Below are 23067 nucleotides of genomic sequence, written 5' to 3'. Positions count from 1 at the left end.
CTACAAGTTTTCACAAAAATTTTCTCAATTGTGAAATTATAGTACAAGGCCTAAGAAAGGAAAAAACAGGTTACCGTTATGGCAAGCTTGTCATTGTCTTTGTTCTGTCACTCTGTGGATGGTTAGTCTATGTGTTGTCAAAAATTGTAAAAGTCAAATAATAAGTCCATTGTCGCAACAATTTTATACTATTATTGGTTAGTAAATCATTAATTTAATACGTTTATATTATATCCCATTAATATTATTTAAAATATTGTTCTGTAATAAAACTTGTAATTGATTGACCTGTCGTTATTGTGGGCTTAACTTACTATGATGATAATATTATTGTATCGCCTCAGGTAAACATAAGGATATTCTTATCATTTCAGTGAACTTTTGTACACAAGAAAATGGGTAAGATATTTCTCGATCACATCGGAGGAGTGCGTCTATTTTCATGTGCCGCCTGCGATACGAATTTGACAAATAGATCAGAACTAATCAGCACAAGATTTACAGGAGCCACAGGTATATTATTATTAAATAGTAGAAGATAAAAAATATTATTTAACCAAAGGTGCTCAACATTATACGCCTCTGTAGGTTTATTCTATACTTATCGACCGCTAAAGTGATAAATATTATCAAAGTATGGGTAGGTTTGTATCAAAGTATTAGCACTTATTGTAACAATTACAATACGTTGGTTATAATTGTTGCAATAAGTGCTATATTTTAATAGCAGCAAGAGAGGTGCTGTTAAAATATAGCACTTATTGCAACAATACAACCAACTTATTGTAATTGTTACAATAAGTGCTAATATTTTGATACAAACGTACCCTAAGTTTGACAATATTTATCACTGTCACTTTCTAGGGATGTCAAAAAAGTATCGATAGGTCCTTTGACATCGATACAATATCGACACCTTTTTCCTAATATCACATCCATAGAAGTAGATGTATCATCATATTAATGATATGGTGTTCATTGGTGTGCGGATCATAGATGTTGTGGATGCGGCCAGTGGCGCACCCAGGATATAATATTGGGGGGGGCCCAAGGAGGAGAATGTAAATTAGTCCCATAGGCTCTTTTTCTTCTTCATATAATTATGTTTACATATTTTGGCTCAATTTACCGAGAGTACACCGCAGAGAAACGTCAGATTTTTTTATTCAATACTTGAAAGCATCTAAGCGACACTTTTTGAGCATAGACAATCATTGAAAAATTGCTATTATATGGCTAAATCACTATTATAAGCGTAGACAAAAAGTACAAATATAAAAATCTTTTGCAATGAATAAAATTCAAACGTTTTCAATTACCTAATAAAATTCGCCGTTTTCAAAAATCAGTATAGCATATTAGAGTTCGCCAATGCATTTCATAAAATTTAAATAAATATAAAGTAACTTTTGACACAAAGACACTCGTGCTTACCTTCGTATAAAAACGCTCTAAATAGGTAGGTAAGTATGCGAAAATAAGGAACATTTTTCAAAATAACGTTATAGATAGATCTTATATTATAATAAATAATATATATTAAAATCGTTATAAATCGGTTAAAGCGGATACAGCGGAAAACGCATTTTGAAAATAGCCGATAAACTGGATTATTTGTTAGGTTAACCTAACCTAACCAAACCTAACCTAACCTAACCCAACCTAACCTTACCTAAACTAACCCAAACTAACAAATAATCCAGTTTATCGGCTATTTTCAAAATGCGTTTTCCGCTGTATCCGCTTTAACCGAACAGTACCTATTTTTTATATAGCCTCGATAAAACGGCTCACACTGATTGAAATACCTTTCGGCATAATATACCTATCATAAATATTCATGAAGCGTGTTATCTTTCATAATATTATACCAAACTAACCTCGTAATTTTTTTTAATCTTAATTTTCTCGGTTATGCGTTAATACGGAATACTGACTATGGATACATATTACAATCTTATAAGAACAATCAAACCATCCAAGCCATTTTCACTCGTATTTCTTATTTTATTGATCAAATTTGAGTCGGAATTATCTGAAATTATAACAATGTCGTTTAGTTAACACGGCTCAATTTTATATATAAAATATTGTTATCTATAACGTTATTTTGAAAAATGTTCCTTATTTTCGCATACCTACCTACCTATTTAGAGCGTTTTTATACGAAGGTTTAAGGCTCGCACAAACCACCGCGAATATTCACCAAGTACCCCGTCAAAATATCCCGAAAAAAGCACCCGCCATCGGTACGGAAGGTCCGGTCAAAAGAGTCTCCACTGGATGCGACACATCCCTGAACAATTCCAAACTATATTTTAAACTAAACATATTTTTTATTCAAGACAGAATAGACATAAGATTGGATTTGGTATTTCACGCTGATATGCAATTCTGTATTTTTACGTAACCCGCAAACTACTGACAGTATAAATAAACGTAATCGTACATGTCCCGCTTTCTGCCTAAATATGCGGCAAACATATTTATACGTATTATGTTGTGATCGCTGTGCTACTGATTCTTACGCTGTCAGTAAAGGCGAGCTTTATAGTTTACCAACGGCACGCTGTTTTTGCGCGTTGATACTATTACGTCACGTGCCTTTTGCAGATACTCTATCTCTGGCACTATTGAGACATCTTTGCTGTTCCTTCTCCTCGCAATTCTTCTACATTCGAAATAATGTTCTTTCGTCTGCTTCCACAAAAGTATAAACGTATAAGCCAGGGGTCGGCAAACTCTTGGACCAAAAGAGCCAAATATGAATACCAGAACGGTTAAAAAAAAATCAAGAGCCATACATATATTTTTATAAATATGATATAGGTATTTAAGTTAATTAGATGTTATAATTGTCTATTTATTAAGTATTAAGTGAAGAAGATTTCCCGAATAAAATTAACGAAATTTATATGTTTTTTATTGTTGAAATTATAAATATAATTTTTACAGAATATAAAATTTTCATACATTCCTTAAAACTAATGTGAACAATGGCATACCATGCATTTCTTTTGAGAGTTTCTGTATGTTTGGTATGTAACTTGTAGTTTTTAATTTCAGGCACGACTCCAAATTCTCATCGGTTATTTGGCTTCTCTAAATGCTAATTATATTGTTCATATTTGAAAATGATTTTTCACATACATACTATGTAGACTCAAATATGAGTTCGGAAAGCTATTCCATGTATTAAAAATCGTAGTATCTACCTTATAATATGTAGATCTTTAGAGCGCTCCACTTGTGTTGTGAAATTCAATTACATTTTTCTCTCTCCAACTCCTCAATTTTGGTGGCAAGATCTACAAATTTGGAGCTCCATAACACTTTGCTTGTTAAATCCACCAATAAAATTGTATTTCAAAAGTGATCGTGTCAATATCAAATGGAGAAAAATTTAATTTGTCGACTTTTGCAATGGGCGGATTTAAAACAACAACAATCATACCTTTTGGCATCAACCATCACGGAGGAAAAATTAGGCTCGTGATAATGTCATTATATAATATAATAAGTGTACAAATAATGAGAAAAAATAAAAATTGTGAATTTTGCAAAAGTTTTTGTAAAAATTGTGAATTGGGAATTTGGCAAAGAGCCGCACGCCAATACCTAAAGAGCCACATGTGGCTCGCGAGCCGCGGTTTTCCGACCCCTGGTATAGGCATTTGAATGTTAATAAAACTCTACGCGATATGGAACACACAACTGAATTACTGCTGCGGAGAATATAGTAGCAGTGAAAGTAAATGCGTGCGAATGGTTTTAGTTCCAGAAACGATCGCGGTGACGTAGAAGACTCAATTTGGTAGTCGCACTGTATCTGTATCTATCTAATGTTTGCTATATAACTATAATGAAGATAAGATAAAATCACTTATAATGAATAGCATGCCACTGATTCATATACTTTTTCAATTTTTATTTTGGTGATTACTATCCTCTAGGATTTTTGTAATCATTAATCCTAGTGTAAGTTCTTATTTCTATGGAGAACAGCGGGCTATTTTATTGGATTGTTAATAAAATATTGACTTCGTAAATATCTGTCATGTTGATGAAGACAATTTTTATGTTATGAATAGATTTTTATTTCAATTTATGGTTTCGATGTAATACTGTTAACGGTACCGATATTTTTTTTTCACCGATATAACATCCCTACGCCTGACCCTACGAGTCCTCCTGCATAGATTAACCCAACAATGTCTTCGAGAATGGTACTGATTAGTTCACTTACCTAATCTATATAATATTTATTCTGATTATATAATAATTTCATGTTCTAATAAAGACCTGACGGCAGAATCATTGTCGCAAACTGAACGAACTAAAGTTTTTATGTTGAAGACAGCTGCACAATTATATTCACCGATCATCCTGTAACCGTATAATATGTAGTACCAATAATTTTCTATTGAATTAACTGTCACTCATTACTATGCGATAATTCTTGTTTCTTTTTTATCTAGTGTTATTATTTTTTTCAGGTCGAGCTTTCCTATTCAATAAGGTCGTGAACCTTGTCTATTCCGAAGTACAGGACAGAGTGATGTTGACAGGACGGCACATGGTTAGAGACGTTTCGTGTAAAAATTGCACCACAAAACTGGGATGGATATATGAATTTGCCACAGAAGAAAATCAAAGGTATCTTTGACATTATAATTGTTACTGAAACTGAACCCTGAGAATTGCTTTATTATTCGAGAACACCATAAAAGTGTGAGGGTTCCATGTGTTATTGAAAAGTACTTTGACCTTGAAACATTCAACCAGTTCAACCAATCCATTACAATATTCACCCATCACACGGTTTAATACATTTTGTGCTTAGAGACCCTAGTTCAGTATTTCTTTGTTCTTCTTAAAAATACGTTCTGGGAAGGTATGGCTAACGAGTATTTAAATTTAAGTAAAACCTAGAATAATGTAAATACAAATGAAAATGTAACACTTACACTTATTATTGTTTTATCTTACAGATATAAAGAAGGAAGAGTTATCCTCGAACGAGCCCTGGTAACTGAAAGCGATGGTATCGAAGAACACGTCTCGCACCATGAAGAATGACCCGGCACTCGGAATCTCTACCAAGACTTTTTGATTGTTAGACGTTAAACTGATCGAATCGTAATACATATTATTTTCATTCTAATTTTTTAACATTTCTAATTTAATTAACTTAAAATGTTACATGTTTTCTGTCATGATGCATAAGGCCCCAAAGACATCATTTAACGGCATATTATATAAAGCTTTATTATTGTGACTGCACAGTTTAAGAAATACTATTACATTTCATGCAATTTTCCAACTGTCTGATAATAAATTTTTTAAATCTTCTTCAACGATGTGTTCTTCTTCAACATATCCAATATTCTTCTTCTTTCACCCTGTCACGCCCCAGCATTGGGCAAGCAAAAGTTCGCGCTGATTCCCTTGGTCCATCGCCAACTCTCGTGCCTCCCACCATGCCAATATATAGTTTACATAATTTTAACACTATTTAACCTTATACACCCGATCCTCTTTTTGCACGGTTTCGAAATAACACGGTTCAAAAAAGTACCGATTATTTTTTATTATCTTTTATTTACACTGATTTTTTTGATTTAACACGGTTTAAAAAATTAAAAAGAATAAAAATACATATAAATACAAATATATATTTATCAAAAAATTGCGTTGCAATGGACCGCACGCCACTGGTGCAAACATATTATGTTGTCACCGGATGCCGCTTAGACATACATATGTACATACATAGCGCCACTAGTCAGTCACTTCGGGTTCGATACGAGAGACGCGCCGCGTGCTTCGGTGTCAGTGTCATTAAATATATCCAGCGATGAGAGTGATTTTTCACCAGAGAAAATCAGCAGTAAACGGGCACGTTTATTGTCAAGTAACAGGACTGAATGAATATATTTCTCTATGCTAAATTTAATTTAAATCAAAAACTATGTATTTAATGTATAAAATAAATAATAAATAAATTCGATTTATTTATGAGTTCAAGAATTTCGTATTTTGAGTTGATTTTAAGTAATGGAACCTATCTACCATTTTTGTATAGGCACCTTATCTTTTTTTACATGGTAGTCTTTGGAACTTATCCCCCGTGCAAAAAGAGGATCAGGTGTATGTCGCAAATCCTGAGAAATGTGGTCAAGTTTATTGTAAATATAATATGAGTAAAGATGGTCCACATAATTTAAATCGATTTATTTGATTTCTTACTACTGAACGCCACATTGTCTTGGACAAAGGTGGAATGTAGTTTGGTCTAGCTACAAAATTACAAAACATACAATTAAATACAATTTAGGAGTCATTCAAAATGACCTCAAATTTTTGGGTATTTTGTAACACTTATTCCTTTTGACGTGCTCCAATAATATTATAATTTATTAATTAACTTTGGCAAAATTCAATGTCAATTAATTTCAAGTATGTTTAAACACCCATCACAACATAGACTCGTTTGGGCATACTTACGTATGCATGCCCATCTTAGTGTACGCCAGTACAGGTTAATGGTAAAATTTTTGTAAATTGTACTTAATTAATAGATGTCTCTAGTGACTACATTCACCTGGACATTGGACGCTAAAGACGCCTGGCGTGTTGCAATTAGCATGATAATTAAATGTGGTAATTAACTGGTCAGCAGTGAATGTATATGTATCTAATGGCCACACGCCAGACGTGTTTTGAGCACTGAACGTATTAAATCCTGAATTTAGATTCATAATTTGCTAATTAACAAAAGTTAATATTACATTGAAGTAGATATTGATCAAGGAACACAGACATAATGGGAACTGAAATACCTAACAGGTGTGGTGTTACAGGCAGCCGATCTCGAGTATGGAATAATATGGAATAAACTTAAACACGTGTCAAGAATATGTCATTCTAAGCTTGTCCTTCGTTCTGACAACTACTCTCGTTTTATGCACTGACGCTCATTCAATATTGAAGTATTTGAAGGTTGCAACACACTATTGCACGCAGTGTTGCCAACTGTACTATAATTATAGTACAATACTATAATTTTGATTCGGTGAAAAATGTAAAATACTATAATTTTACGCCAAAATACTATAATTTTAAGGGATTCAATACGAAAAATATTCCTGTACTATAATTTTTACGCCTTTGTACTATAATCAACATAGAAAAAGATGGCAACACTGATTGCACGTCTAAAATGTCACACACACATTCAAAACCCTGCTTCAAAATGTAGTGTATTGGGGTATAGCCTATCTGAATTCTATTTATTAATCTGTTTTGTGATATTGATTAATAAAACTGTGACTCCTGTAAATTATTACTAAGATTTTATATACATAAGTACCTATTTAAATTGTTAATACAAAAAACAAATATTAGTAGGTACCTATGTCCTATTGTAGTGTATATGTAATGAATAAATAAATTTATTTTGCAAAAAATTGTATTCTTTCTTAACCCATTGTGACCAAACACGAGAAATTCTCGTGTTAGAAGAGGTACTATCCAACCAGAACTTCTTGTCCACGTGTTAAAACTGTGAACTATCCATCCCCATGGAGCTTATGATACAGCATATGAGACTTCCATTTTCAAATGAGATTTTTTCTTATTTCATTTTATGCTCCCGTGGTGCACAGATCTATTAATTTACCTAATTTGAAACTTTATGTAACAAAAATATGTCTAAAACAATCAGGCGTGATGTTACGATTATTATTACTATACTTTTGGTTTATTACAAAGAAAAAATTAAGTCGCATCTAGAAGGAAAGCCGATACAATATTCAAACACTCCTCTATCATGCGTTGCCGCCATGACAAGTACGTCAAAATGTAGTGTTGCAGTACTAGAAATATTTCCCCAAATACTGGAAATGATGTTTGTATATTATATTTGTGTGTATCGTAAACGTATTTTATTAATGTTTTGATGTGCGAAACATATGTGCACAATAACCTAAGGATGTTTACAATATTGTATTCTTATTTGTATTTACCGCTGTTTATATCCCTTGTATTCATTCAAACAGATGCATATTATTTTTCAATTGATTATGAGTTGGTAGGTAGATATATACATATATTTGTAGAAAAGGATTTTTCACAGTATGTGTTTTTTCAAGAACTTTACTAAAAATACCAATTAAAAGATGTTATTTTGTAAATTATAAAAAAAATGTGATTGGGTCGCCAATATTATATTTAATATATTTTATACTATTCACTTCTACGTCTTATTAAATCATAATTTGTGTTCTCATTATTTAATTAATAAATACTGACAGCAATATTATCCGCTAATGTGGGTTTAATGATTTATCTCCTTCCAATTCAATAATTGCTTACAATCATAATAATTATTGAGAATTGACAAAAGTTTTTATTCAATGAACTTTGAACCTCCCTATCTCACTTTAAATACTTCTGATTTCTTTTCTGTCTTTTAAATCATATTAAAGCATCCTTTTTGCAAAAAATCAAATTATTTAAATACATTAGGTACTTTTTGAGTTATTAATATTTGAATGTTGGAAGTCAATTTAGTATTATATACCCATATACAAAAATAATGTCAGTCACAATGGGTTAATTTCCTGAAAGTTTCTTCATAATTTTATTAATGAACTTATGGTTCGTTCAACAAATTTGATTTTTAATGAATTAGGTTAAATTAGGTTAAAAAAATTTGACTTAAGCGACAGGAAGTATAAAGGGGCTCGTAAACAAGCAACTTTTTACGGCAATTGCGTTGCTGTTAATAGTTCCCCAAAACATGAAAGTAGTAGTCTACGTTGCCGAAACTTTCCATCTATTGCAGTGGCGAACGGTGAGTTATTTTACTGGGAGTTCACTTTTTTAAGTTCAAGTAGGTACCTATGTTATTGTTCATTTGTATGAGAAATCCATTCTTCTGTTTTTCATCGACACAAATTTTTCAATCACACGTTTGTTGAAGTCAGGAATGTCTTGTATCATTCTTTTTTGGATACTGAGCATATATAAAGCGTTCAATCTTGGTTTTTGATGGTGTTTCTACTAAAACGCTTGATCCGTTTGAGTATGCAAAAACATCTTTCACTTTCACTGATGTCATCGGAATAGTGCAAATTAAGTTTAATAGTAAATCCGTTTTTGTAAATGTGTCAATAAGATTTTTTTCTATTAAAATGTTTAATAATGCTGTGGCAACATCAGCATTATAAAAAATATCCGAGCTATAAATAACAGACAATAATTAATATGAATCCGCTTTCGGGAGGTTTTACTGGGCGTCTTACGTGCCTTGAGCAGCTCGCGCAATTCAAACGTATAACCGTGTGTGAAAATGTTCGTAGACAAAGTCCTTTTTTGGTTATACGTTTATACGGTTCGAGTACGGAACGTGCCGAGACAAGCCGTGAGCGGCGCTCGAAGAAGTATTGCTATTTCACGCTACCAGCTACAGACGAATATTATTGCTGTCGCACTCATTCTCATTACAAGGCATGATTGCTTGAGCGATCGAGGGAACGCGCTCCTGAATGGCGAGGCATTTGGCAAAGCGAAACCACACGGGCGATGCCGGCGCGACGCGTGAACATAAACATTGTATAATATATTTAAAATAGCCGGTTAAAAATACATACTTATTAGAATTTGTTTTTGTATATGAATTTATGAATTAATGACTACGGTAATAGATCAGAACACTTTTAATAAATCAAATATAAATGAAATACTTATTTTAAAAAAAAAATCTTTTCGCATAAATTGAGTGGGTGGGTGTTCAGCGCTCTAGCGCTCTCAAGGGCACATCGCCACTGATCTATTACCTATGCTTTCTGGCAGCATGGTTGGTCGATATATCAAAAAATATTAAACACAATCGAAAATACGGCAATAATTGCTAGATAAATCTATTTCCTTTTCGCTCTGCTCCATATGTGTGTCTCTCTTTGACCTGTCGACGGCTTACCTCGCCCCTAGCAACAACAAAAACATTGTAGTGACAGCCGATTCAACAATACGGTATTATAATTTTTCGCCATGTCGTTATTAACCCAATGTTTACGGGCCCCACAAAATTGTGTTTTTGCTAATTACTTTTCAAATGCAAATTAACACGTTAATTACAAAATTAATTAAAAAGGCCCGTAAGCATTGGGTTAATATTAATATGGTGTTAAAACTAATAAATTGTCAATTCACACTACGTACTATGAATAAATGGACAGACGACAGGGTATTGGAGCTTATTAATGAGGTTTATTTACATCCTGAGCTATGAAACATGAAAGCCAAACTATATTATATACAAATATGAAAAGGCCAACTGCACAAACGTATGGATCTGGAGCAATGTGATCAATTGAAGAGTCTCCAGTAGCCTAAAATCGAAGAGTGATTGGTAGATTGTATTGTAGTAATAATTGGTCTTGCCTTCTTCATAACTCTATATACTTTCTTCTTCTTCGCACTAATTATATTCGACAAATACCTACTCAAAGTCAATTTTTGACATTCTTGTAAAGTTTTTAAGTAAGTAATTATCCATAAACTATCCTGGTTTATATTACTTATTGTTTCATGTTTATTTAAGTAGGACCGGATCCAAATCCTTTTTTTACTTTTGATTCGTTTATATCGATTTATGATGATTTATTATATGCTGCACTGCTTTATCTCAAGTCACGTGTACGCACAAAACACATCGGCCTCATTTGCCCGACACTGATATCGGGTCATACATTGCCCATTTTTTTGCCAATTGTATGTGCAATTTTAGGGGGGCCAAAAATACTGAGAATCGTGTGACAGACTAAACTCACTTTAATATCAGTTTCCAACAGTGCAGATACATACAGCTTCCAAATAAATATTTTTTGGTAATATAGCTCTCATGTCATAAATATTGATGACTCCCCCCCCCCCCCCCCCATCCAAAGAAAACAGCGCAATATTTTGATTCCATAATATATTTTCAGTAAACAAAAATCTGAAATGTTCATTTACAATAACATTCGTTATTTACATCAACAATTATTAACATATTTTATAAAGATAAAACAAAAGTATTTTCCCCGCAAAACCTTTTTGAAAAGACACCAAACAAAAAAAATCAACATCTTCATCTTAAACTCTAATTTGAACTAACTAACAAGCTGATAGGTCGTTATTTTGAATTTGATTTTTATTGCAATAACTATTTTGTACATTTCACCAAAAAAATAAATGTCTGGGTCGGTCATAAATAAGTATTCATGATTTACCCAATACGAGTAATTATTATTCAATACCTAATAAGAATTTAGTAATATGATTTTTTTGAATAGATCATAGTTTTATAAAAAGAAAATCATCAAAATTATATGACTGTCATGATCGTGACTGTACACTTGTATTATTGTACGGGTTGATTGATATAAATTTTGCTATAACTACAAAAAGAAACCTTTAAAGCATGGGTGGCCAACCTTCGGCCGCATGCGGCCCGCTGGGTGTCAACTTGTGGCCCGATGCCGATCAAATGCTGCCGCTAAATGTGCTAATTTTGCAAATTGAAATTCGATATTGGCTCAAGATTTTAGAAAGCACCGTGTGCTTTTTGCTGCATTCGCAACGCCATTCTCCGTAGACATGAATTTATTACTGGTAAATTCACAAATGGAACATTTTGAAATATATTGCGATGAACAGTTAAAGGAGAAATGCGAAATGGTTGGTGACTTTGCTATTTGGAAACACTTACACGTGTGAACAGCTTTTTAGTCGAATGAAGCATATCAAATCCCGAGTGAGAACACGAATCACTGATGTGCATTTGGAAAACTGTTTCCGTGGAGGAACAACCTCACTCGATATTGATGCACTTAGTTCTGCCACACAAAATCAAACTTCTCACTAAAATTTATTATTTTTGTATTATTTTCTTTATTTTTTATTATTTAAAAAAAGTCTAATCTAATAAATATGTTTGATTCTCATTTTTGTTTTATTTTATTAATATATAATATAAATTTCTTTTTTGTTTTGCATAATTAAAAAAATCGGTCGTGCGGCCCGGTAGGAAATCTCATTTTTAGAATCTGGCCCGGCTGCTGAAAAGGTTGGCCACCCATGCTTTAAAGCGTAAATATTCATTTGTTTGTAATTAATGATTCAAAAAGAAAATTACGTGGCTTTGCTATCCCTAATTTAACTAGCCATATTCGAGAACAATTAGTATATTCCAAAAACAAGTCATGTGAAATTTTTAATGTCAATTAATTACCTGTATGCACTTTTGAACAAATAAATGATTAGCTGACGCCGGTGTTGGATAAAATTAATTCTGCAATATACTGCTACATTTTTACTATTCTGAAGAACACATAATAATATGTATTGTATTGTACTGACAAAATTGCCAATTTGCAAAAAGCCATATTCGGTGAATCGCTATTGGCTATCAGCCAGTGTTTGGATAATTTAATGTGACTTGTGTAACAATAACAGTAAAATTGAATCAGTTACTTAATTGATTTAGCGAAAAACCCTAATCACTATGACTATGTTACCACCATTCTATTTGGTGCATTATAATCAGGGAAAAGCTCCAAGCATTTTTTTTCTATAGCATTTTTTTCAAAATATAATATATTTATTATCTATGAATACAATACATAAATGCTTTATAGAAATGATTATGAGCCACTTTTAAAGGCACATTTAGATTAATGAGGAATTTTATAATTATATAGAAAGCGATTCATTTAATTTAAAATATTTACTACGTAATAATAACATTAACTGGCATTCCATGATTTCTGAGGATTTGTGGACTAAAAAGATGCAATTTAAACTCACATCTCCACATAATAAACAGATAATACATTGACAATTTCATATCATAGTAACATTTTGTACTACATATTATGTACATCAATATAGTTATCGTATCATAAAATATTTACAAACACCATTACGATAGAAGTGCTATTAAAATCCAATAATAATAAAATAACTGCACAATATGAAGAGATGTGAGATTGATTTGTAGTAACTGCATAATATAATAAAGAAACAACATAATACGTATTGAATATTTTTATAAACTGTATTAGAATTAGAAAGTAGATCGTGTTTAAAATAAAATTGCCTCGTAGTACACATATCCAGTTAATTGTTATATTATCTAATATGATTTGTAATAATATTACCTTCTTTTAAATTTATGATACTATTGTCACAATTTTACACTGTCATTAGTTTCATTAGTTATATTACATCAATGATCTACAAAAAAAAAACAAAGAAAACACGCAAAAAGGATAATGAGATAGGTACTTAGAGTAAATTGCACACTAGTTTTCTATGTAAAATTAAAAATACTATGCAAAGTAAAACTTTGCTATTTCTCTGTGTATGTAATGAAAATAAATAAACTTTAATTCATTCATTTCTTGTTGTCTATAATTTCTTGGATTGTCCGTAAACGATGTCACAAGATTTTGGATACTTTTCAACTCCTCCCGAAAATGAGTGATTTCAATTTAACATTATTACAGAATATATACATGTAGTTTTAAGATGGTTTATACTTTGCTGATTTTGTGATGTCACATTTTCACAAATCACTAGATTATACATATCCCCTTCTTAGGGTGACATTACATACGGATGACCCGACCCCTCAGCACACTATCATAAAAGTTAAGTTTACAATGTCAACAAAACAATACATATGTGTGTGTATGATAAACTTATTCTATATACAAATTTGTTAACTAATCCATATTGAAATTATATTTCTGCAATGTAAAAGTTTGTGACTGATAACTTTTAATGAGTCCTTGAAATAAAATAAATAATACGCGCACTTAGCATTCAATCCATTATGATATATTCCTCTCATGTTTACTGAGATCATCTTCTTTTAAATTAGTTAAATTCTCAAAGCCCAAGTTTTAACTAAAAAAAGTTAAAACATTAAAAATTTTTTGATATAGATAATTTTTAAACTTTTAGTCGCCTTCGACACAGGCATTCAAGGCAAACCCGTCTTAAAATGTACTCAGAAAAGCCAACAGGATTGTTTTCCTATTCGCTCACGAATTTTTTGTTCAAAAAATATGCCATGAGGTCTGTTGCTATTGGCATTGTCGTGCTGTGAGATTCGAAAGACCGGCGACGGCAACCAAATTAAACTCAGAATGGGTATAGATACTACTAAGTTGTGATTTAATTTCTTTACCTGTGGTCTATCTATTAGGAATATCAAGAATTATTGATAAATTAGGCGATATGAACACATGGATCGGTATATTGGGTCTTTATCTGGGAAGTTTTTTAGGTGTTACCATATCTATCTTGCATTGGCGCTTTGGATCCCTTGTACAAAATAGATGCTCTAACGTCCGTTGCCATTGTCAGTCATACTGTGAGATTTGGTCTGTCAGCGGCGGGAAATACACAAACTATAGTCGAAACCGAGATGCACGCCAGGCCACTATACTGTAATATGCCGGCGGCAGCAGTTATATGAACAAAAAAGAAAGCGATATTCCTACCATACGTTTATCAAATCAGCTGCAAATCAATTATGTATGAGTCAACTCTGCATGCATCAATGCATTCAATAACATGTGTTTTATGAATGTCTAGTAAATCTAATAGATAAAGTTGATGAGTTGCGGTTGTCTTGAGTGTATATGTGAAAGGGAGCTTAGTTTAAGAAACTATTATTTTCAAGACATAATCGAAACCTATTAGTTATTTCGTCATTTGGTGATAAAAATAAATTAGTTATGCGGCTATTTTACATGAGATACATTTTGCAGTCACAAAAATTTCACTTAACTTTACTATCATATAAGAAAGAAAGCCCAACAGTTACGCATGTGTTTAAGTTTAATTGTTTTTCATCTGGAGTAATTATAATTTTGTTACCTCCAAAAATAGAATTGCTTTAAAAAATCTAAAATCTTCGATGATAGGCTGCACAATTAAAAACAACACAATTCTATTTTGCAAAAAATCCCACAAAATAACTAATTACATATTGCGAAATTTTAAAATAAAAAATTATGATTACATATCATACAACTAATTGTTACTGAAAAAATATACATTTGTAGATAAAATAAAAATATAACACTATGATTAGAAAACCCCATAGCCTATCTAGGTATATCGATACTTCCCGAGAACAGATAGTGATTGCGTTATTAATTCGTTTAACTGTGAGATTTGTGTCTGAAATCGTAACCAAATTTAATAAAAACATGGCACATTTTACTCATAAAGTTTACAAAGTACGGGAACATTAGCACTAGAACAGTTTGAAAAGAAAGTATCGACACAATGCAATAATAATAATATATTGGTAAAAAAACAAACTTAACATTACACAATAATCATATACAATAACTCTCACAAAAAATACGTCCTTTCCTTTAATTTTATAAGGATGTGTACGGAAGTTTGATAATATTTTTATTATATTTAATTCACTTGAAAAAATATGGTAAAATTACAAACATTTGAAAACATGTTTGAAATAATCAACACGTATCTTTGTGGTACTGTTTTTATAAAAGAAAATGAACTGAAATAAATATGATAAATATATTTAGAGGCGCTGACCGAGCAACCGTAAAGCGCGAGCTATGACCCCTCGGACTGTTCAGAATGAAGCAAGATCCCGTGGTGGGACAGCTGATTTCTTAACGCTGTGTTTTCTCTTTTCACCACCGACAGCTGCTGGTTGAGTTTCATTAATTCAGATGCGAGGCGATCGTTATCCCTAATTGTTTCAGATAACCTAAAAATTAAAACAGTTGCATCAGTCATACAGGAATCTCAAAGATCACTCCAGAACGTAGATAGTGGAACTTCACATTATGAAATCAGATAACTGTTAATCTTTAAAGAAGGTTGCAGAATTATTTTATTAAAGTTATGATGAATGGCACTCAATTCAGCATATTGATGCAGATGACTTGAATGATTTCCCTGAATCAACTAAGTGAGCAATAGCTTGATATTAAAAATAATAATAATCAGCAAAACAAATGATTCAACGCTTGAATATTTGTAAGTGGTTCAGGGCTAGAACTAGTCAAAAGAAATAAATATTTACGGTATTTATTGAATGACTGGGACCATAGGAAACGGTATTCCTTATACATATTGAAGAAGCTCTTATGCAACAAAAATCTATGTATGCCTATAGTTCTTCATCTTCCTGGCACCTTACAGCATGTATTCAACCAGGTCTATTCAAAGCTGCTTCTCTCAAGTTTAGGACAACCGAGATCTTTAAATCCAACTCGACACTGTCCCTCCATCTTTACGAGGTCAACTAGGTCATTGTTTGCTTTCTGGCTTCCTGAATTGCAGTTTCGTGTGCATATATCTAATACGATGTTACATTTTTTCAGAACTCATATTGTGTTGGAGCACTCCTCACTCATGCAAAAGGAGCCAGCCTTTTGAGCTTTGGATTTATACACATATTCTTAAAATATTATAGAAATACAATATGAAACAATAAGATATTTGTACTGACATTGATAAGGCAGCTAGAATTACTACACCCTCTACAGACCCTCTATAGTCATGCCGTAGCACAAAACTGCGAATTTCGATGATTGAGCTGGTTATTGCTTATATTTCGAATGTAATATGGTGAACTGTTTGTAGAAAATGATGATTGTTTCATATTGAAAAAATGGTAGCTAGCTAACAAATTAACTAACATGAACGAAATATGCAGTCAAAAATCTTCATTTAGTGCCAACAGGTGCATTTGCATTCGAAGCACTATAACCGAAATTCGCAGTTTGGTGCCATGGCCTGGCCTTGGCAGAAGGCAAATAAATATGGCTGAAAAATCTATGGACCCGTGTTCATAAGAGCACAACATTGCTCCGGTTAGTGGTCTCAAAAGAGAAGATCACTTTCATAGAGGAGACACACTTAAAAGTAACCCCACTTATTAAAACACAATGTCTCACCTTTGGTGGCTATCTTTGAGATCGGTAATATACTCGCAGGCTTTGGACAGGATGCCTCCTTTGCTTTGACCTTCGAGACCGGCCTTATCTCCGCCGTCTTGACTGGGAGGAATTATTTTGGACAATTTCACAATCCAATTGTTGATTTTGTCTCGGCGACGTCTCTCAACTTCGTTGTGTGTCGCCCTTCTTCTGTCATCTCGCTGTATGCAACAAAAAATAATCTAATATAATATTTGAATCGAAACCACACCCTGCTTGAATCAGCTTTTCTAACGATCAAAATATATTTTCACTGTCGGCAGAATGGACAATAATATAATTGCTAGTTTATTTACAAATAGAGATCTACATATTTGAAAACTCCTAATATATTTTTGTTGAGATCCGAGATGATGACATTAGATGCTCTCCAAACGGACTGATGCAGTGGTTGGGCCAAACCCTAATATAATAATGTATGACCAGCCTGGCACAAAAAGGTGTTGCCTACACAGATTTTTATCGAAAAAAAAATGGCTAACGAAAGAAAAAACGCATCTATTACGTATCCACATATAATTACACTGACGTTTAACCCCATCTTGGCATGGCTTGGGATGGCACGGCCACCCAACATTATCCTACGTCATCTAACACACATAAAGAAAACCAGATACCAAACAAATTGGTACAAATGCACAACCAAATTAGATTGTCTCGATGGCCTATTATGTATAAGCTCACATAACCAATTACAAATATTATTATAACCTAATTGAAGCGCTTTGATTACAATAGTTTATATTGGGCACCTTTTCATTTGTTTGGGAAATTTACATTTAATAAATAAATGCTATTGATTGTTACATGCGTCTGTTGTTCAATAAATCCCTACATCAGATTTCATTCTTGCTAATGTCAGGTGCATTTCAAGCATCCGTTGGTTTTTCGCAGGTTCGAATCCTGAGTCTGGCAAATACACATATTGTTTTTCAAGTTGTGTTTGGAGTCAACAGTATGGACCTAATAGGTTGAGGAAGATAACATCCATTTCTCGTAAAAACAAAAATTTGTTGATACAAACCTCCACCCCGTGGAGGCCCATATGATCTTATTAGAATCGGATATGGTCAAATGAATGAATGAATAATTTCACAAACCTTTTTAACAACATTGGTAACCCTCGAGTGTGTTTCTCGGGGGATAATTGTTTTAGGCCCCGCACTCCCGAACACTTCACTGGAGTTGCCGATCACATAAAACTGTCCTGAAATTAACACAACAAAATATTAGTGACTTGTCCGTTATTAGTTCAAAGACTTCCTAACGTTGACATAATGTTATCAACTCGACGCTAGTTAAAAAATGTGTCATAACAGCCCTGCAATAAATTACTTATACCGCATTGCAGCGTCTTAATTAAAAAGACACAACTAATACTAGATATAACCAAGTCGCCACGTTCCAATGTGCCAAATTACACAGTATTAATTTTGCTCTGGTAACAAAATCAACCACACTATAAATATTTCAAGTGTTTTAATATAATTTTTTTTATATATTACGAAAGGAGTCAATGATTGAATGTATTTTGCAAGGGCAGTACTGGAACATAAGAAAAATATCACCATTCAAAGGGCTGGCCAGGACAGTTTGCACAGGCGCTCCGGATCCTACATCGGGAAGAAGCGAAGCGGGGCTATGCGAGTGATAAACAGAGGTGCCTCCGCTCGAAGGCATCTCTCCCCCGCCTCCCTCGTCCGCCCCCACGTGCACCAAGCGATATGTCACTGTTCCACTATCTACAACAATAAAAAAGATTGAAATACCAACAGATATAACATATTATAATCATCTTTACATTATATTTTTGTATTCCGATAAGGCTGTGAGTAATATTCGTGATAATAGGTACTTATATTGTGTTACTACTGTGTGAGCATAAGTAATAATAACGTCAATATGAACTAATATACAGTAGAAACTGAATTGACTGAATGCCAGACAAAATTTTATATGGTTATCAGAGCTGGAAACGGGGGCGGAACCGTACACTGGAACCCTATAACTATTAAGGGGACCGAACCCTTGATTCTGACCCGGAACCCCTTAATGATGGTGTTCTGGAGATTCCAATGTGTTTTAATACATAACTATTATTTAGAAATTTTATTCTATTAGTTTTGATGATGATGAAGCCAATTATCCTAAAAATATGGTGCCAGTACAGGGAGAAAATCAATGAGAACTGGCTTACCCTACCGGGTGTAGTACAAGAGGGTGCAGAGTGTGGAAAAATATGTGATTAACTTAAACACGTGTTAAAGAATAATATGTTACTCAGTTTGAATAGTTTTGCCTGTATGATAATAATATGCATTAAGTTTGTCAGGTCAACATAACGTTCATTGAATATTAATTGCAGACAGGTTTAATTTTACAAAAGTTTCTTAAAATTACTTTTTAATTTTTGATTATAAATTAAAATGTAGGTAAATTTATTGTTTTAGAAAATACATTTAAAACAAAAAAAATTTAACCAACGCTTCAAGGTTCAGGAATATTTTGACACTATTCAAAATATTCGACATCATTGAGCCATTTTATTCAATGTTCGTTAACCTTTACATTGTTTCAACATAATTGTGATGCAAAAACAGTGTAACTCACTTTGAGTACGATAGTTGTATGTACCATCCTCTTCCCCAGAATCTAAGAATCTTTGGGCGGGAATATGACTTTTATCATCCCCTCCACTACCTGCCAAAAACATAAAATAATATTATTAATGGACAGTTTTACGATTTTTATACACTACAACAGGGTTTCCCAAACTATATTCCGCGGAACACCAGTGTTCCGCAGAACCTGAATAGGTGTTCCGCAACAATTTGGAAGGGTTTTATACACTTTTGCAATATTTTCTGAAAACTAGTAAGGACGGTTCCTGGGCTCGGAATCCATTTTCCGTGACAGCTTAACCAGTCGGCTTAAGCGCAAGTGACTATGAAAATCTTATTGATTTAATTAGTGACTCTGATTTGAAGATCAGCCTTTAAATGATTTCTGGGCGAGTTTGTCAGAAGAGTACCCCAATTTTTCAAAACAAGCTATTATTGTTTTCATGGCCCCCACAAGAGGGGGCTGATAGGGCTTTAGCCTGGGGGCACGGTCTCTGGGAGGGCCCGGCGTGGCGGGTTGATCAGATAAGTATGATAAATACACATCACAAATTTGCTTTAATAGTTTAAAAAAAAAGTCGCCTGGGGGGCACTATTATACTTCATGATTATTAACATTTTTTTCAAATTTTAAGTAATAATTAAGTAATAAGTAGGAATCAATCTAAAAAATAAGCTTAGTGTTCCGTTAAAATTTCCGGGTTTGTGAAGTGTTTCATTGCAGAAAAAGTTTGGGAATCCCTGCACTACAACATGCCATGAGGCCCAGTGACTAGTGAACAGAGTAGTTAGTGATAGAAGTGAAACAATCACAAACACTCGGACATCAATATCAATCATATAAATATTTTGTGACCTCACAGGGAATTGAACCCGGAGCCCCCGGATGAAAGGACAGCGCCTTACACACTGGACTACGAGGGCCGCCTTTACAACGATTTACCCTTCACATTCATTCAAAGCTCCAAGGCATCTTATATTGTATATAAGTTAGTAATATTGTACTTCACGTGACCACCACAACAGGGAACCATTCCTAAAAATCATTGACGATAATGTATTTTTCAATAAGACAGTATTGAAAGTAAGCAAAATTTTACTGATCGTGTCATTCCCAACCGGAGGTTTGCCACCATCAGGGCAGGGCGATCCTTGGAATGATTGAATTTTTTCATTATAAAGAATTTAATTACTAGTTGACACAATCAACTAATATCCAAGGAGCCTGAAGGCAGAACGAGGGTCGACCGACCATTTACAAAAGGGATGGAAATTTTGTCGAAATCAAACTTGAAGCTAATAAGGATTGATGGGAAGTTGGAGAGATTTCAGAGGTCAGTAACATCTTAAATTGTGAAGCAAAGAAGTTATTAATTTATTACCAATATGGCTAAATAGAAATATTATAATCGAGTATTCTTACCAAATGATCCTTCATCTACTAATCCCATAATCTCATGATCTCCATCACCGCTGTAATGAAATTATAATTGTATTTAGAATAACACAAAATAATATTAGAATAAAATATCAACATGTCAACAAAATGGAGCGACTGTTGAATCTAATCAATCATAACACACCGATTACCGACATTGCACTGATAAAACCGATGACAACAAAATTATGAGTTGACCGTAATTACTGCCAAGTGGTTTAGATTTGACCTTCAACACTAATAAAATGTAGATTATATAATCATTATGAACGTTTTATATTCATTGGATACTTTAATTTGTTAAATACCTGTTGTCTAACGAAGTGTCAAGCAAATCGATCTCGATTTTTGCCATTCCGTCAAAAATATTTTTGAATTTTCACAATTGATCACGGGGACAAATAAACAGGTCATGTGAGCGGCAGAATAAAAATGGCGACTCTCCAGTGTTGCCGCACTTCAAAACATTTATTTTAAAGGGAAAAAAATATTATCCTGGTCAGAAGATTTTTAGTTTTTTTCGAGGTTCCATGCAATCAATAAAATATTCACTGAGTTATAATTAATATAAATACTATGTAATAATAATTATTATATTATATCCTTATTAAGGTGAAGCCTTTACTGAGCCTTTTTTAAAGAAGCACCTAGCGGAAAAACACGAAGCTTGCAATTTGAGACTTTTTTTGATAATTTACAATTTCAACTGTAATAAATATGTAAGTATCTGAAAACATTAAAAAGAAAAATATTTTTTATTTTGTCAAAAATAAACCTACAATTTACGAAAAATGTTAAAAATGTGAATTGGTTAGTTAGTTTATTAAGTTTTCTATTTTTAAGAGTAGAGCTTTTTGACTAATTCATAGTTTTAATATTTGTTATTTTCATTTTAAAAACATCGATTTTTATAAAATTATAAATGTGTATAACTTGAAAAAAATTGAAATGGCAGTCGGTTGTCACTATGCAGGCTACCGGCATGTCGCTGGCGCTGGTGCAGAACCGTACCACTGGGACGCTGAAAAGGGATTTGGGTGCGCGGACCTTGTTGTCAATGCCAGATGTGCAGAGTCAAAGGCCTTTATAATATATCTATTTGTTCCCGACCCTCGCCTTAGCGTGTTGTCGCTCTCGCACCTTTCCTCTGGGCTAGTCGCGTACGCTGACATCGCCTTTGCTGGTGAAGACAGTGCGATGGTTATATAATGTTTGAGGCTTTCACGGTTGTTTTTTATCGTAGTATATTCTTGGGTTTTCACCGTGTCTCCTTCTTCCTTCTTTACTCGACGTTTCGGGCTCGTTGCAGAATCTTCGTATTTAAAATCCGAGATATCTCAAGTATCAAAGGCTCTTCAAGCAAACGGATATTCTCACAATATGATCCAAAAAGCCACCAGAAGCAAAATCAACCTTAACCCGATCAGTCAGGAGGAAAAGACACAGTTCAAAGGCCGGGCCTATCTACCTTACATCAAAAACACCACAGATACTATTTCCAGGATACTTCGGAAACATAATATTGAAACAATATTCTCAACATCGACAAAGGTCCGAAATATGCTAAGACCAGTAAAGGACTCACAGCCTTTGTACTCGGCAGGTGTATACCAGATAAGCTGTCGTGGATGCCCAAAAAAGTATATAGGCCAGACTTCTAGAACGGTACAGAAGCGTGTGAGTGAACACGAGAGAGCATACCGTCTTAAACATTACACGATGTCGGCAATTGCCGAGCACTCGATGGATACAGGGCACAAATTTGACTTCGAGACCAAGATATTGGGTCGGAATAAAGGATATTTCGCACGATTGGTAAAGGAGGCCATTGAAATCCACAGAAACCCTGAAAACATTAATAGGGATGATGGATTACGATTAAAAACGTCATGGCTTCCGGCACTATCAGCAAAATCTAATATTCGAGCCAGTATCTCCGGTCGTAATGATTGACAGATTA

The 23067-nt window shown here is 33.5% G+C and overlaps 2 protein-coding genes across 2 annotated transcripts; one reads left to right on the top strand and one right to left on the bottom strand.

The window, feature by feature from the left end:
* The first annotated feature begins 108 nt into the window (after positions 1-108).
* On the top strand, positions 109-5357 carry Ype (yippee zinc finger protein). The gene is made up of 4 exons (XM_085948953.1): positions 109-197; positions 375-513; positions 4497-4656; positions 4992-5357. Exons 2-4 carry the CDS (start codon positions 396-398, stop codon positions 5077-5079), a joined length of 366 nt encoding a protein of 121 aa, XP_085805079.1. The 5' UTR covers positions 109-197; positions 375-395; the 3' UTR covers positions 5080-5357.
* Positions 5358-14348: 8991 nt separating this feature from the next.
* On the bottom strand, positions 14349-21547 carry Usf (upstream transcription factor usf). The gene is made up of 7 exons (XM_085949018.1): positions 21416-21547; positions 21093-21142; positions 19659-19748; positions 18617-18790; positions 18149-18255; positions 17007-17209; positions 14349-15811 (listed from the first exon to the last, which is right to left on the bottom strand). Exons 1-7 carry the CDS (start codon positions 21460-21462, stop codon positions 15655-15657), a joined length of 828 nt encoding a protein of 275 aa, XP_085805144.1. The 5' UTR covers positions 21463-21547; the 3' UTR covers positions 14349-15654.
* Between the last annotated feature and the right edge of the window lie 1520 nt (positions 21548-23067).

This window comes from Rhyacophila brunnea, unplaced genomic scaffold (assembly GCF_057557595.1).
Source record: "Rhyacophila brunnea isolate RB1 unplaced genomic scaffold, BYU_Rbru_1.0 scaffold_21, whole genome shotgun sequence".
In the NCBI taxonomy this organism is placed as follows: Eukaryota; Metazoa; Arthropoda; class Insecta; order Trichoptera; family Rhyacophilidae; genus Rhyacophila; species Rhyacophila brunnea.
The sequence above is the reverse complement of the archived record's forward strand: the minus strand, read 5'-3'. Positions and strand labels throughout refer to the sequence as shown.

Excerpts from the sequence above, each read along its gene's own strand:
- Ype (XM_085948953.1), top strand. The coding sequence starts at position 396 with ATGGGTAAGATATTTCTCGATCACATCGGAGGAGTGCGTCTATTTTCA. Across the intron at positions 514-4,496 it reads AAGATTTACAGGAGCCACAG|GTCGAGCTTTCCTATTCAAT; the intron begins GTATATTATTAT and ends TATTTTTTTCAG. Across the intron at positions 4,657-4,991 it reads GCCACAGAAGAAAATCAAAG|ATATAAAGAAGGAAGAGTTA; the intron begins GTATCTTTGACA and ends TTTATCTTACAG.
- Usf (XM_085949018.1), bottom strand. The coding sequence starts at position 21,462 with ATGGCAAAAATCGAGATCGATTTGCTTGACACTTCGTTAGACAACAG. Across the intron at positions 21,143-21,415 it reads GACACTTCGTTAGACAACAG|CGGTGATGGAGATCATGAGA; the intron begins GTATTTAACAAA and ends ATTTCATTACAG. Across the intron at positions 18,791-19,658 it reads ATACAACTATCGTACTCAAA|ATAGTGGAACAGTGACATAT; the intron begins GTGAGTTACACT and ends TTATTGTTGTAG.